Here is a 13,574-nt window from a genome sequence, read left to right as displayed (position 1 = left end):
AATTTCCCCATCACCAAACAAATCTGCACATTGTATCTAATTTTTATCTACTCCTCAGTTATTGCTGGAATGACAGCAGTAAAGGATCTCTCTCGTCTCACCAGAGAACCCCACTTTATGCTAGCACCCACAATGGGCACTTGAAAGTTGCTCACGTTACCCTCCCTGCACTTACTTTTACACATTCTATTCCTTCTGCCTGGAATTCTAGTCTTCCTTCTCTTTTACATCATTTTTCCTTCATGTCAAGTTTAGGTATCACTTCCTCCTAAGAGCTTCCCCAATTCTCCTCCAGTTTATGTTAGATGGGTCCTTCCTACTGGCTCTCATATTCTGTATTTATTTATTTTTGAAGCACTTCCATATTGAAGTTTATATAAATGCCTATTTTCTGGTTTTTCTCACCATGAGACTCTGAGCATTTTGAGGATAAGGATGGTCTTATTTTCCACAGTACCTCTAGCACCTAGCACAGTGCTTAGCATTTGGCAGGCACCTGTACTAATAAGCTAAAAGTGTGAAGATCATAGTGAACAAGAGATTATACAGCTTATGTACATTATTACATGAATGAATACACCTGTTAAAATTCACTGAGTCCGGCCGGCGTGGCTCAGCAGTTGAGCATTGACTTATGATCCAGGAGATCGTGGTTTGATTCCCAATCAGGGCACATGCCCGGGTTGTGGGCTCGATCCCCAGTTGGGGGCATGCAGGAAGCAGCTGATCAATGACTCATCATTGATGTTTTTTTCTCTCTCTCCCCCCCCTTCCTCTCTCTGAAATCAAAAGACATTAAAAACACACACACACACAAAATCATTGAAATGTACACTTAAAATGGGTACATTTTATTGTATGTCTACTGTACCTCAATAAAATTGATTTTTTAAGAAGCATTATTGAGATATATTAGAAAAGATCTAGATAAATGGAGAGGTACACTGTGGGCAAAAACACACACACCAAAAACAGTAAATAAATAAGTAGCACCCCAGCAGAATAAGCATGTTGCTGTTTACATATAGCAAGGTCATAGAAAGCTTGCTTGCTTTTAGGAAGTGACCTTGGTAATAGCTCAATCTTTCTGGCCATGTTTTAGGTACCTAAAAGATATCTATGCATTGTCCTCTAGAAAAATTTCTACTTCTGAGCCCTTCCACAGATTCTACTCCTCCTTTTAATGGTACAGTATTTTTCTAATTTTTATAAAATGATTTTTTTTAAAATCTTCACCTGAGGATATTTTTTCCATTGCTTTTCAGAGGTGGGGGGGTGGTGGAGAGAGACAGACAGGCAGGCAGGCAGATATCAATGTGAGAGACTGACTGGTTGCCTCCCACACACACTTGGACTGGGGCTGGAAACTGAGCCTGCAACCAAGGTATGTGCCCTTGGCTGGAATCAAACCCGGGACCCGCGCCTCTGGTCTAATCACTGAGCCAAACCAGCTAGGGCTATAAAATGATTTTTTTATCAACACTTTTTATCATTAAAACTAGGGACATAATGAATCAATTAAGGATGTTACAAAGGTGGCTTCATGTGTAACACATTTCTAAATTAAAAAAATGAAAAAGTATGATCCAGATCATATTTTTGTTTTTTAAATATTTTTACTGACTTAAGAGTAGAAGGGAGAGGGGGAGAGAGAGAGAAAAACATCAATGCTGAGAGAGTCACTGATTGGCTGCCTCCTGCCTGCCCCCTATTGGGGATCAAGCCCGAAACTGGGGCATGTGCCCTGACTGGGAATCGAACCTCGATCTCCTGGATCATAGGTTGATGCTCAACCACTGAGCCACGCCGGCCAGGCTTAAGTTTTAATTTTATAAATACAACCATATTACTTTTTTTTTTTTTTTAAATATATCTTTATTAATTTCAGAGAGAGGAAGGGAGGAGACAGAAAGATCAATGATGAGAGAGTCATTGATCGGCTGAAGCCTGCAACCCAGGCACGTGCCCTGACCAGGAATCGAACCCCGATCTCCTGGATCCTAGGTCGACGCTCAACCGCTGAGCCACGCCCGGCTGGGCTAAATTGAAATTCTAAAAATATTAAGGAACACATTTATAAAAATATGTTATTGTAATTATTACATCCCTCACTTAACTGAATTCTTTACCTATTAAGTAGACCATGTTTGGCTAATAACAAGGCTAAATGCACCTATATTTCCTGTCTTCCTGTACTTCTACATGACCAAAAAAACAATAATTACTGTAAAAAGGACTTTTCTCATTCTAGTAGGGAAATGTTTTCTTAATGAGAAATTCTGTGTTTAGTTATAGAATCTCCAGTAATAAGAAGCAATGACAAAAAATAACTTCTTCTGATAACAGTGAAATACTGTGAACATTTGCCTGTTGGTCTATACATACCAATGTATTAGTATAACAATAATGTAATAACAATGTAACTTACTAGTAAGTAAAGGTGTGTATATAAATACACACGCACGCAATATTATAAGCAATTACCATATTTCAACTTTGAAAGTCAAAGGGTATAATTAAGATAACTTAAATGGAGACGGATAAAACACTGAGACCTTGACTTAAAATAATAATTAGTACACACCAAGTTCTGCTGTTCCAGGTGGAATACTTGACGAAAGTGAGTTCTGAGTCAGGAGTTAAACGAATAAAATGGGTCTGAAAATGACCAGATATATTTCAAAAGTGAAAGCAGTCCCCATCAGAAAAATAAGTTCTCTCAATGTCCTGTAGATAGCCACTACTTTGCCGAGGAGGATGCTGGGTAAAATCAGCATCTACCTTCAGGAGAGCTAAGGATCAAAAACTAACTTTCCTTTAGTATGGAGTGTAAATTTATTGCTTCTAGTCATCCAGTATAATCTATTCAAGAAATCATTTCATAAAATAATCAACTGGCTCTAAACCAGTTTTCTCCCAAACTTCTCAGCAAATTTAAACCTATAGGACAAAAATTTATATGGCAAACTTCCTACTGACAGCACTTACAAGAGTGAATTTTAAGACCGTTCTTTATGTATGCAAAGGCCAATGTTCCTAAATTAAGTTATTGGTGATGTAAATCAGAATGGCCCCTCTCTATAGAAAATTAAATTATTTTGGAAAATGATGAACCATCTAAAAATACAAGTTATTCTTATCAGACTGTCTTATCTTCATCTTCATCTTGGTATGTACAAAAATAAATTCTCCTAGTAAATATACAACCCTCTTGGTGACAATGACAACGTGGAAAAAATGGTTAGACTAACCGTGGAGGGCCTCTGCACCATGTTCTCCAGCCTGGTGTGGCTAAACTCTAGGCTGATGACATTATAGAGTTTCTCTCGCTCCTCCTCTGGGGTCTCATAGTAGCGTGTCCACTGAGCCATTGTCATTTCAATGCCTTTCTGCGTGTTCACATCCATGACGTCCACCATGCGACGACTCCCTGCCATGAAAGATGCATTGATCATCTCTACTGAACCACTGATATCCGTATATATATTAAGACTATAAAATACAAGTGAAAGGAAACAAACTACTCTTTCTTAATTAGGGTACTCAATAATAGACAAAGAAACAACTGTAACTTCAGATGGATAATCAACAGAAAATCAAATCACAGAAAATAGGAAAGACAATGGGTAATATTAAAAACAACAATCACTCCCTATGTCATGTTTATTACATGGCTGGGTGGTGAATCTTATATTCAATGTCTCACTCAGTTCTAACAATTCTAAATGCTAAGTAGTAATCTCCATTTCACAGATGAGGAAATAGGTGATAGGTAACTTGCAGGAAAAAGCAGGACAAGAATGCAGGTAGCCCAATCCTAGAGTCAATGTGCTTATCCACTGAGCAACACAGGTCTGAAACTGAACTTAATCTATCCCACACACTGAGGAAAAGACCCACTGTTTAGTGAGTACTAGATTAAATTTCAACCTGTCTGCTCTTTTGTTTAAAAGGGTTATTTCCCAAACCTGTCAAGTATTTCGAATATAAAACTCCCTTTTCATATATTCCACAATTACTAAATGAAAAAGATACCATAAGGGACACAAATACCTATATCAGATTCTCAACCAACCATAACTACAACAAAAGGTAGAATGCTACAAGAGGTAGCACAAAATAGTAAGGGGGAGGAAACAACGGTTTTTGAGCCAAAGAGACCTAATTGTAAATCTCAGCTCTAATACTACTTGGGCAAGTTATTTAACTGCTCTGAAACTTAATATACTCTTCTATAACTTAGAAATATCATCTTGTGGGCCACTGTGAGAATTAAGTCAATGAAGTAAAATGTTTAAGTAGGCGCGCTCAATTAAACAGTAGTTAAAACTAAAGGAAAGTATCTTCAAAAACAAAAACCCACAAAAAAACCTAGACTGAGCAGAGAGGAAAAGAGAGGGAAGGAGACTCATTGAGTTTGGCCATGAAGAATAATAGAATTTCAGCAAGAAAGGTTCAACAGAGAGAATTCCAAATAGAGGTAGGCGATAGAGAATTCTGACAGAGAAGATACTGAAAAGGCAGCACTGCCAAAAAAGTTAAGAAAATGGTGGTCAATGAAGGGAGAGAGAATGAAAAGCTGCTGTTGGAATATTAAGAATATTTTTCAACTTGCAAGAAACTAACAAATACCTACTACATACCTGGCAGATATAAAATAGTATTAAGACCTCGTCCATCCCCTGCCTTCAGGGAGTTTCCAGTCTGGTTACAGATACAAGATAACAGGCAAGAGACCAAGAATATGGGCACAATGAAGTAGACATGACAGAATACACCTAAAAATATAACGCGAGGCAATGGACCAAACTACCCTTCATATTTTACAAGACAAAGCAAATGCTAAATCATATCCAAATGCCTTGAAATACTGCTTCACACCCAATGGGACGGCTGTAGTAATAAAAAGGAAAAGAAGTGCTGGCCAGGATGCAGAGAAACCGGACTCTCAGGCTTTGCTGGTAGGAATGTAAAATGGTGCAGCTGCCATGAAAAAGTTTGTGGTTCCTCAATAAATTAAACACAGAATGACCAGATAACCCAGCAATTCTACTGCAAGGTATCAACAGAATCGAACTCGGGTGTTCAAAAACGTCTATATGAACGTTCACAGGAGCTCTAGTGGCAATAGCCAACAGGTGAAAATAATGCTCATCAGTAGATGAGCGGGTTAACAAATGTGGTACACCCAACACGGTGGAATATTAGTCCATCATAAAAAGGAATTAAGTACTGCTACTTGCCACAACACAGATAACCCTCGAAAACATTATACTACAACATTTCATTATATGAAACGTCCAGAGCAGGCAAATCCAGAGACAGGAAGCAGAGTACTGGTTGCCAGGGTCCGAAGGAAGGAAGGAACGAAGACTGACTACTTAATAGGTAAGGAGTTCTCGTATGGGGTGATAAAAAAGTTCTGGAACTAAGTATTAGTGATGGTTGCACATTGTGAATATATTTAATGTCACTAAGTTGTATACTTTAAAGTTATCACAAAGGTACCTTTTATATTATCTGTATTTTACAATAAAAAATTAAAAATAAAATTGAATGCTTTCCTTCAAGAATGTAGATCAAAGCAAAAGCAGTTCCACTCTGCCAATGCCACCAGAGCACTTAGTACTCTGTGTATGTACCAGAGCACTTAAGATAAAATGACATAGTAATAGCTAACATTTATTGAGCATGTGCTATGTGCCAGACAGTATTCTAAGCACTTTACACTTAAATAATGTTGTCCAAGGTTACACAGCTAGTAATGAGTAGAGCTGAGATTTGAACCTGGACAGTTTTGTTCAAATCCATACTCTCAACCAATATATCCCATCAAATAAAGTTTACACAATAGAATGGTTTTCTTCTTTTTGGGACATAAACTGACACTGGAGGTGTAACATCCCACTTTAAGTAGAGAAGACTGGATTACCCACAGTATATACAGTGATAATGGATTTACTGTAATCACCAATAGTTTATTCACTGCAGTTTGACAATCAGTTATCTAAGAGGGGAAAAAAACCCCAACCATCCTCCTAAGTATATGATTGCAAGTGGAAAATAGGAGACAGAAATCAGGTATTGGCAGTTCTCCCACTTTCATTCGTGTGTAAATTTTAAAAATATAAATGTGGGGATATAAAGCATTCACACAAGTCAAAATGTTTTAGTAAACAAGTGTTAGCAGTTCAACTTTGTAACAATTATAAATAAACCTGCTTGATTTTGCTGGATAATACCAGCATTTGGATTTTTAAAAAACAAGTAAATTTCTTACTGATTGCAACTAAATGGTGTTTGCAGTGTTTTTGTCATACAGCAGATTCCATCCATTCACTATACTTTCTAACTCAGTTGTCCCACATGCATATAAATGTTTTTAATGTTGTCTGCCTTCTGTGCTGTTCCAGTAAGTTGCTATTAAAATATATTAAACTATAAAAAACAAAACAAAGAAACAAAAAACCCCAACCACCTAGACTTCAATCTGGACATAAAGTTAGGCATCAGCTGAAATTTCTGGTAAGTCTGTTAGATTAATCACTACTTTATTTTTAATCCTCACCCAAGGATATGTTTTTATTGATTTTTAGAGAGCGAGAAAGGGAGAGAGCAACATCATTGACAGGTTGCCTTCCGTAGGGGCCCCGACTGGGGATCAAGCCTGAAACTTAGGTACGTGCCCCTGACTGGGAATTGAACCTGCAACCTTTTTGGTATATGGGATAACACTCCAGCCAACTGAGCGACTGGCCAGGGCATCACAGCTTTATTTATTTTATTTTTTAAACATATATCTTTATTGATTTCAGAGAGAGGAAGGGAGAGGGGAAGAGAGAGAGAGATAGAAACATCAATGATGAGAGAGTCATTGATCGGCTGCCTCCCACATGCCCCCGACTGGGGATCGAGCCTGCAACCCAGGCATGTGCCCTGACTGGGAATCGAACCGCGATCTCCTGGATCCTTAGCAATGCTCAACTGCTGAGCCACGCCCGGCCGGGCATGGCTTTATTTTAAATCACAGCAAAGATATCTATGTTTACTCACAGGTCTAGTTGGAAAATACAAAGTTACTAAAGGCTTCCAAAGATCATTATTAGCAGTAAATATATTATTGAGGAAATGAAAAATGGTAAAGTGATAAGAAATCCAAAAGGAGACTAGTGAGTCCTTGCATTTTTATAGCTCAGACATTTGGATAAGTCTACGGTGAGATCCAGAAGTATGTATTTATAACAAGTATCACAGGTGATTCTGATGCAGGTCATCTGTGGACCACAAACCCTTAAGAATGCTTGACCAACAGAGAAAAGCTGTGGTGGTCCATTAACTTAGAGATCCAAGGAACTACTGTTCTGGAGGTCCATTAGGAAAAGAAGTCAAGTGATGGACTGGTAAGTATTCAAGTAGGTCTTTCTGAGGCTCCCTAGAGAGCTCTATCTTGGAAAGAGTAGAATAGAAAAGCATTTTAATTACTCAACAGATTAACTGAGCATCTACTACACTCCAGATAATATGCTAGGTACTAGAAAATACAGAGCAACAGGAAGATAGCTGGAATCTAATATAGAAACAGTAAGGGAGTAAAAAATACAGGGAATAAGAGAACTTTCCTCTACCTGGGCTATCTGTGGCTTTCACCTCTTGGATAAACAGGAGTTATCCAGCTGTCTAAAAAGGGCCCTCAAGTGGCCAAGAGATAGTACTGCAATATTTAATTTGTAAAGCGAGAGACTGCAGTGCAGTTTCAGCACAGAGGAAATGCTGTATTGGTAGGACAGCATCAGAAAACTTTTGTTTCATGTCCTGTTAGAAACATTTCCAAAAGATTCCAATCTATTTTACTGCCTTATCATGTATCAGAGAGTGACCATTTCTGGATTCCTAAGGACACTGGCACGTCTCACTCAACAATGGTCTGTGGAAAATTGACCTGAACCTTTACTCACCACAGGAAGTTTTCTTCTTTAACTAGACTCTTCTAATTTGCTTTCTTTTACTAATTCTGAATACAATAAAATTTAATCAGATTAAAGATAATGTATTTACTCAGTTTACAAAGTTTTCAAACCTTGGCCTAGTTACCACATGTAGCATTGATAAAAAATTTCCTGGAAATTTCTCTAATGCTTTTAGGCAGGGGAAAAGAATCACAGATATGAAGCTTCATTCTTGGCTCAAAGATATAAAATTTCACTTTCCTGGGGAGGTTGCCCTGGAAGGCAGGCTCTTCATGGAGGAAAAGGGTGTGTGTGGGATACACACGTGCATGTGCACATAGAAATAAAAATGGTACGTAGGTAGGAAAGTAGAGGTTCAAATGTCCTACAGTTTAATGAGTGCTAAACAAAGCAACTCTGTAACTCCCTCTGAGAAAATTCTCAGTTGCTGAATAGTTTCTAAGCAATAAACTACTTCGATTAAATATATACTTCAATGTTCCTAAGCCTTCTCAAATCTAAGAAATTTAAGACTTAGTCCTAAGTCTAAAATCTCTGCCTCAAAGATACAAAGGCCACAAGCTTAATACTTACCCACACACATTTTGACATCATTCACAGTGAAGTCTGGATCTGGCATCCTATGAAACAAACACCAACAAGCACAACTTAGAAGCACAACTTCTCTAGTAAGTGTGAGGTTTTGTTTTTTTCTTAAAGAGATTTTCTTTAAAAAAATACGTTTTTATTGATTTCTGAGAGAGGGAGAGGGAGAGATAGAAACATCAATGATGAGACAGTAAATGATCGGCTGCCTCCTGCCGGCCCCCTATTGAGGATCAAGCCTGCAACTCAGGCATGTGCCCTGGCCGGGAATAGAACTGCGATCTCCTGGATCATAGGTTGATGCTCAACCACTGAGCCATGCCAGCCAGGCTAAAAGAGATTTTTGATGTGGAGGAGAGATATGTATGCCCAAGGCTGGTGTAATTTTTTTTTAAATTTATATATATATATATATGTGTGTGTGTGTGTGTGTGTGTGTGTGTGTGTGTGTGTGTGTATATATTTATTTATTTATTTATTTAATTATTTTTTTTGAGAGAGAGAGGAAGGGAGAGGGGGAAAGAAACATTGATGTGAGAGCAAAACATTGATTGGCTGCCTCCTGAATGTGCCCTACTGGGGATAGAGCCTGCAACCTGGGCATGTGCCCTGACTGGGAACTGAAAGAGCAACCTTTTGGTGCACGGGATGATGCCCAACCAACTTAGCCACACCAGCCAGGGTAGTGTGAGTTTTTCTTAAAGTACTAAGAACTCCCCAGTTGACACATATCAATCTTATTTGGGCTGAAAAAAGGAATATATGCCCTTTTAAAACTAAATGGGAAATTATTATTATTTTTAAAATATATCTTTATTGATTTCAGAGAGAAGAAGGGGAGGGAGAGAGCTGGAAACATCAGTGATGAGAGAGTCACTGATCGGCTGCCTCCTGCATGCCCCCCCCACTGGGGATTAAGCCCACAACCTAGGCACATGCCCTGACTGGGAATCAAACCTCGATCTCCTGGATCCTAGGTCGATGCTCACCTGCCAGAGATTTCCCAGCTGGGCAGGAAATTATTTTCAATTATCAATATCAATTAACAATACTGCATTGTCTACAGCCTCGGTGTAACATGGTCATTTCACAACCATATCTAATAAGGCCAAGAACACTTACTTTATTCCAAGTCCATCAGAATTCTTGAAAATAAGAGGGTCTCTTAAGCCGCCCCGCTGGATATATTCTACGTTAAAATCTGTCATGAAAGGAAAATAGTCGTTAGAAAGGCAAGAGGTATAGCTGGAAAAAGAACTGAGAAGCTGGGTTCAGGGGTTTGCTAAGTCTATATTTCCACAGTAAATTCATAATTTAACCAATAGGGGGTTAACGAGTCATCTCATAAATCTTAGGCGGAAATTATCATCACCCTCTTAATAGCCAAAAAATGTAATTCCATCCACTACAATACATACCATGACATCCCTGTCAGTTTGCCAACGAGCAAAGCTGCAATGGTACATAGGGAATCACACACCTCAGTTTTGGTTGGGCGGGTACATGCATAAAAGGGCTTTTATTGTACTATTCATAATTAAACCAAAACCAAGGGAAAGGAGAAAAAGAAGAGACCTTTAGGGAAAAATTCCAACAACATTCCTGCCCTAATAAATGCTTACTTCTTCTAATATAGCAGAGAATGATTCACAGGGTGGGAGGATTTGGGAGTGGTGGTGTGAGTGGCACTGTGTAATAAGAGAAAATAAAGACAAATAGCATCATAGCATCAACAGGCAATATTCTGGCTTCATAGATGCTGACTAGTTCCCAGAGTCCAAACTTCCTACATCAAGGGACTACAGGTCTGAACTAAAACAATACTGACCTTTTCCCTCCATAAAAGTAACAAAATTTGCATTATATTTGTTGGTGTGAAGTTTCTCTTCCAAGTCAAAAGTTCTTTTCCCTTCAATTTCATCATCTGAAATGCCATCATCTTCATAGCGTCGTCGCATGGTACCACGCTGGGGAGAGAAGGACATTAAGGATGAAATCATGTACTTTTCCATGCCAATGTCATAGTTTCCCCTACATGTATGTGCAAAGTGCTTTCAACTTTAGTTGCTATGTCAAGGATCAATATTCCTTAAGACCTTTCTCTTAACTAAGGGTCAGTGAGTGTTTTCAGAAAATGTATGGAACAAAACAAAGCTTTAATGAGCCATTGCGTTCCCTACTTGTGATTTGTTCCCTCTGCTAACTCTTTCAGCCTAGAGATATAAACTTACAATAAAAATTGGACCAAAAAGGGTCTACTAAACATTTTACTTGTCTTTCATTGCTTATCAGAATGCGGACAAACTGTCTTTATGGACATTTCAAATCAGGATACAAAATATAATTTTTTCATAGAAGAAAACTGTATCTAGATTAGCTTTCTAAAACAACCTTCAAGAATAGGTTAAAACATTTTAATTAATGAAGCAAAAACTCTTTAATATCAAATAAAAGAAGAAAGTTAATCGGAACAATAGCATTCCAAACAGTATCCACCATTACTGAGCTTTAAGGATGTCTAACCAAAGAAGATATACAAATGGCCAATGAGCACATGAAAATGCTCAATATCATTAGTCATTAGGGGAAATGCAAATTAAAACCACAATGAGATACCACTTTACACTCACTAGGATGGCTATTATGAAAAAGATGAACAAACACAAGTGTTGGCAACAATGTGGAGAAACTGAAACCCTCATACATTGGTTAATTGAATATAAAATGGTGCAGCCACTTTTGAAAACAGTTTGGAGGTTCCAGTAATTCCACTTTGAGGTATATATATAAAAAAAATTAAACAAAATCCATAAAAAACCCTGGCTGGTTTAGCTCTCTGGTTAAAGCATTGGCCTATGGACCGAAGGGTTGTGGGTTTGATTCCTGGTCAAGGGCGCATACCTCAGTTGCAGGTTCCCCATCCGTGGTCAGGGTGCGTGTGAGACAAAACTGATGTTTCTCCCCCACCCCCCTTCCATTCTCTCTAGAAATCAATGGAAAAAATATCCTCAGGTGAGGCTTAAAAAAAAAAAATCCATACAAAAAATTGTACAGATGTTCATGGCAGCATTCATAATAGCTAAAAGGTAGCAACCCAAATGTCAATCAATGATGAATGGATTAACAAAATATGGTATAGTTACATAATGGAATATTATTCAGACATAGAAACAAATGAAGTGTTGGTAAGTGTTACAACACAGAAGAATCTTGAAAACACTATGCTAAGCGAAAGAAGCCAAACACAAAAGACCACATATTGAATAATTTTATTTACATGAAATGTCCACAACAGGCAAATCCATAGAGATAGAAAGTAGATTAATGATTGCCAGGGGCTGAGGAGAGGGAGGGATAGGAAGTGACCAATAAGATTTTCTTCTTGATGATATATTATAGCCTTGGTACACTTAAAACCTATATAATTTTATTAACCAATGTTACTCCCAAAAATTTAATTTAAAATTTTTTAAAGTAAAATAAAATAGAAAGAAAAAAGATTTTCTTTTTGACGGTTGATTTAAATAAGAGGAAATAATGGTGGGCTCCCTTTCAGTGCTCTGCAATTTCAGTTTACATTTCTCTGTTATTTTGCCATTGAGAAAGGCATCTTCCTTTGGTATAGCAGTCTATATAATTGTTGGTTACGTACCAATACTTAATATTGTGTGTGGTTTTCACAGATAAAACCAACCTGTAATTACGTAATTCAGAACTGCTGAATTAGTTGAGTGGGTTTTTTTTTTTTAAATTGATTTCAGAGAGAGGAAGGGAAGAGGGAGAGATAGAAACATCAATGATGAGAGTCACTGATCAGCTGCCTCCTGCACCCCCCCCCCCCACCGGGGATCGAGCCCACGACCCAGGTATGTGCCCAGACTGGGAATCAAACCTCGATCTTCCGGATGTTCAACCGCTGAGCCATGCCAGCTGGGCCTGAGTTAGTTTTTTAAGTGAACCATTCTAATAATTTCCAAAACCTTTTACTTAACTTTCACTGTAAAATATTTTCTAATTATTGTCTTAAAGGAGTTTTCTTTATAATTATTTAAGTATCATATGGTAATCTATGTGGTTGCAATAACGGTCATTCAGCATTTATTAGAACAATTACATTTCACTTGAAAGAGTTCTAAGGGAAACTTAAGATTAATTATGCTTTCCCATATTTTCTTTCATTTTCTTTTTACAACTCTTTTTTTTAAAGTTTTTATAAAGCCCGGCCAGGCATGGCTCAGAAGTTGAGCATCGACCTAGGATCCAGAAGATTCCAGGAGATCACGGTTTGATTCCTGGTAAGGGCATATGTCTGGGTTGTGGGCTCGATTCCCAGTCGGGGGCGTGCAGGAGGCAGCCAATCAATGACTCTCTCATCACTGATGTTTCTATCTCTCTCTCTCCTTCTCCCTTCCTCTCTCTAAAATCAATAAAGATTTTTTTTTTTTAAAGTTTTTATAAAAATTGAACTGAGAGAGAGGAAGAGGGGGAGGGGGGGAGAGAGAGAGAAACATCGCTGTGAGAACACTGATAAGTTGCCTCACATATGTACCCCGACGGGACAGAACCCACAACCTGGGTATGTGCCCTGACCAGGAATCAAATCAGTGACCTTTTGGTGCATGAGACAATGCTCCAACCAACTGAGCCATACCAGCAAGGGCTTTTACAGCTCTTTTAATCACTTTTCCTTCTCTGAAACTCCCTGAAGTTTTTTGGTAAACAGTATTTTGAATCAGAATTTGTTAGATGGCTTTCTTATTTATAGGATAACATCATTCTATAAATACAAAAAAAAAGAAGTGACAATTAATGGTATGGGTTTCTTTCAAGAGTTATGAAAATGTTCTGAAATTAGGTAATGGTGATATTTACACAACTCTATGAATATACTAAAAACCAGTCAATTATACATTTTAAATTGGTGAATTTTATGGTATGTGAATTATATCTCATTAGCTGTTTGTTGTTTTGGTTTCTTTTAAAGGATAACATGTTGCTTATGCTGCAAATTTACCTTTTGGT

General features: G+C 37.9%; 1 protein-coding gene across 2 annotated transcripts in view; it reads right to left on the bottom strand.

Annotated features, from left to right (window-relative positions):
* KDM2A (lysine demethylase 2A) overlaps positions 1 to 13,574 on the bottom strand; it is a 94,252-nt gene that overhangs the window by 35,869 nt on the left and 44,809 nt on the right. Inside the window, exons 1-5 of one of the 2 annotated variants that reach the window (XM_016208338.2) lie at positions 10,381 to 10,470; positions 10,175 to 10,240; positions 9,675 to 9,753; positions 8,541 to 8,587; positions 3,252 to 3,430 (exon numbers count right to left, since the gene is read on the bottom strand). In XM_016208338.2, coding sequence (XP_016063824.1) covers positions 3,252 to 3,430; positions 8,541 to 8,586 — 225 coding nt within the window. In that variant the 5' untranslated portion in view covers position 8,587; positions 9,675 to 9,753; positions 10,175 to 10,240; positions 10,381 to 10,470. Of the gene's footprint in view, positions 1 to 3,251; positions 3,431 to 8,540; positions 8,588 to 9,674; positions 9,754 to 10,174; positions 10,241 to 10,380; positions 10,520 to 13,574 lie in introns of those variants that run through there. The other variant, XM_016208337.2, reaches the window with a different exon arrangement.

This window comes from Miniopterus natalensis, chromosome 11 (assembly GCF_054644295.1).
Source record: "Miniopterus natalensis isolate mMinNat1 chromosome 11, mMinNat1.hap1, whole genome shotgun sequence".
NCBI lineage: Eukaryota > Metazoa > Chordata > Mammalia > Chiroptera > Miniopteridae > Miniopterus > Miniopterus natalensis.
The sequence above is the reverse complement of the archived record's forward strand: the minus strand, read 5'-3'. Positions and strand labels throughout refer to the sequence as shown.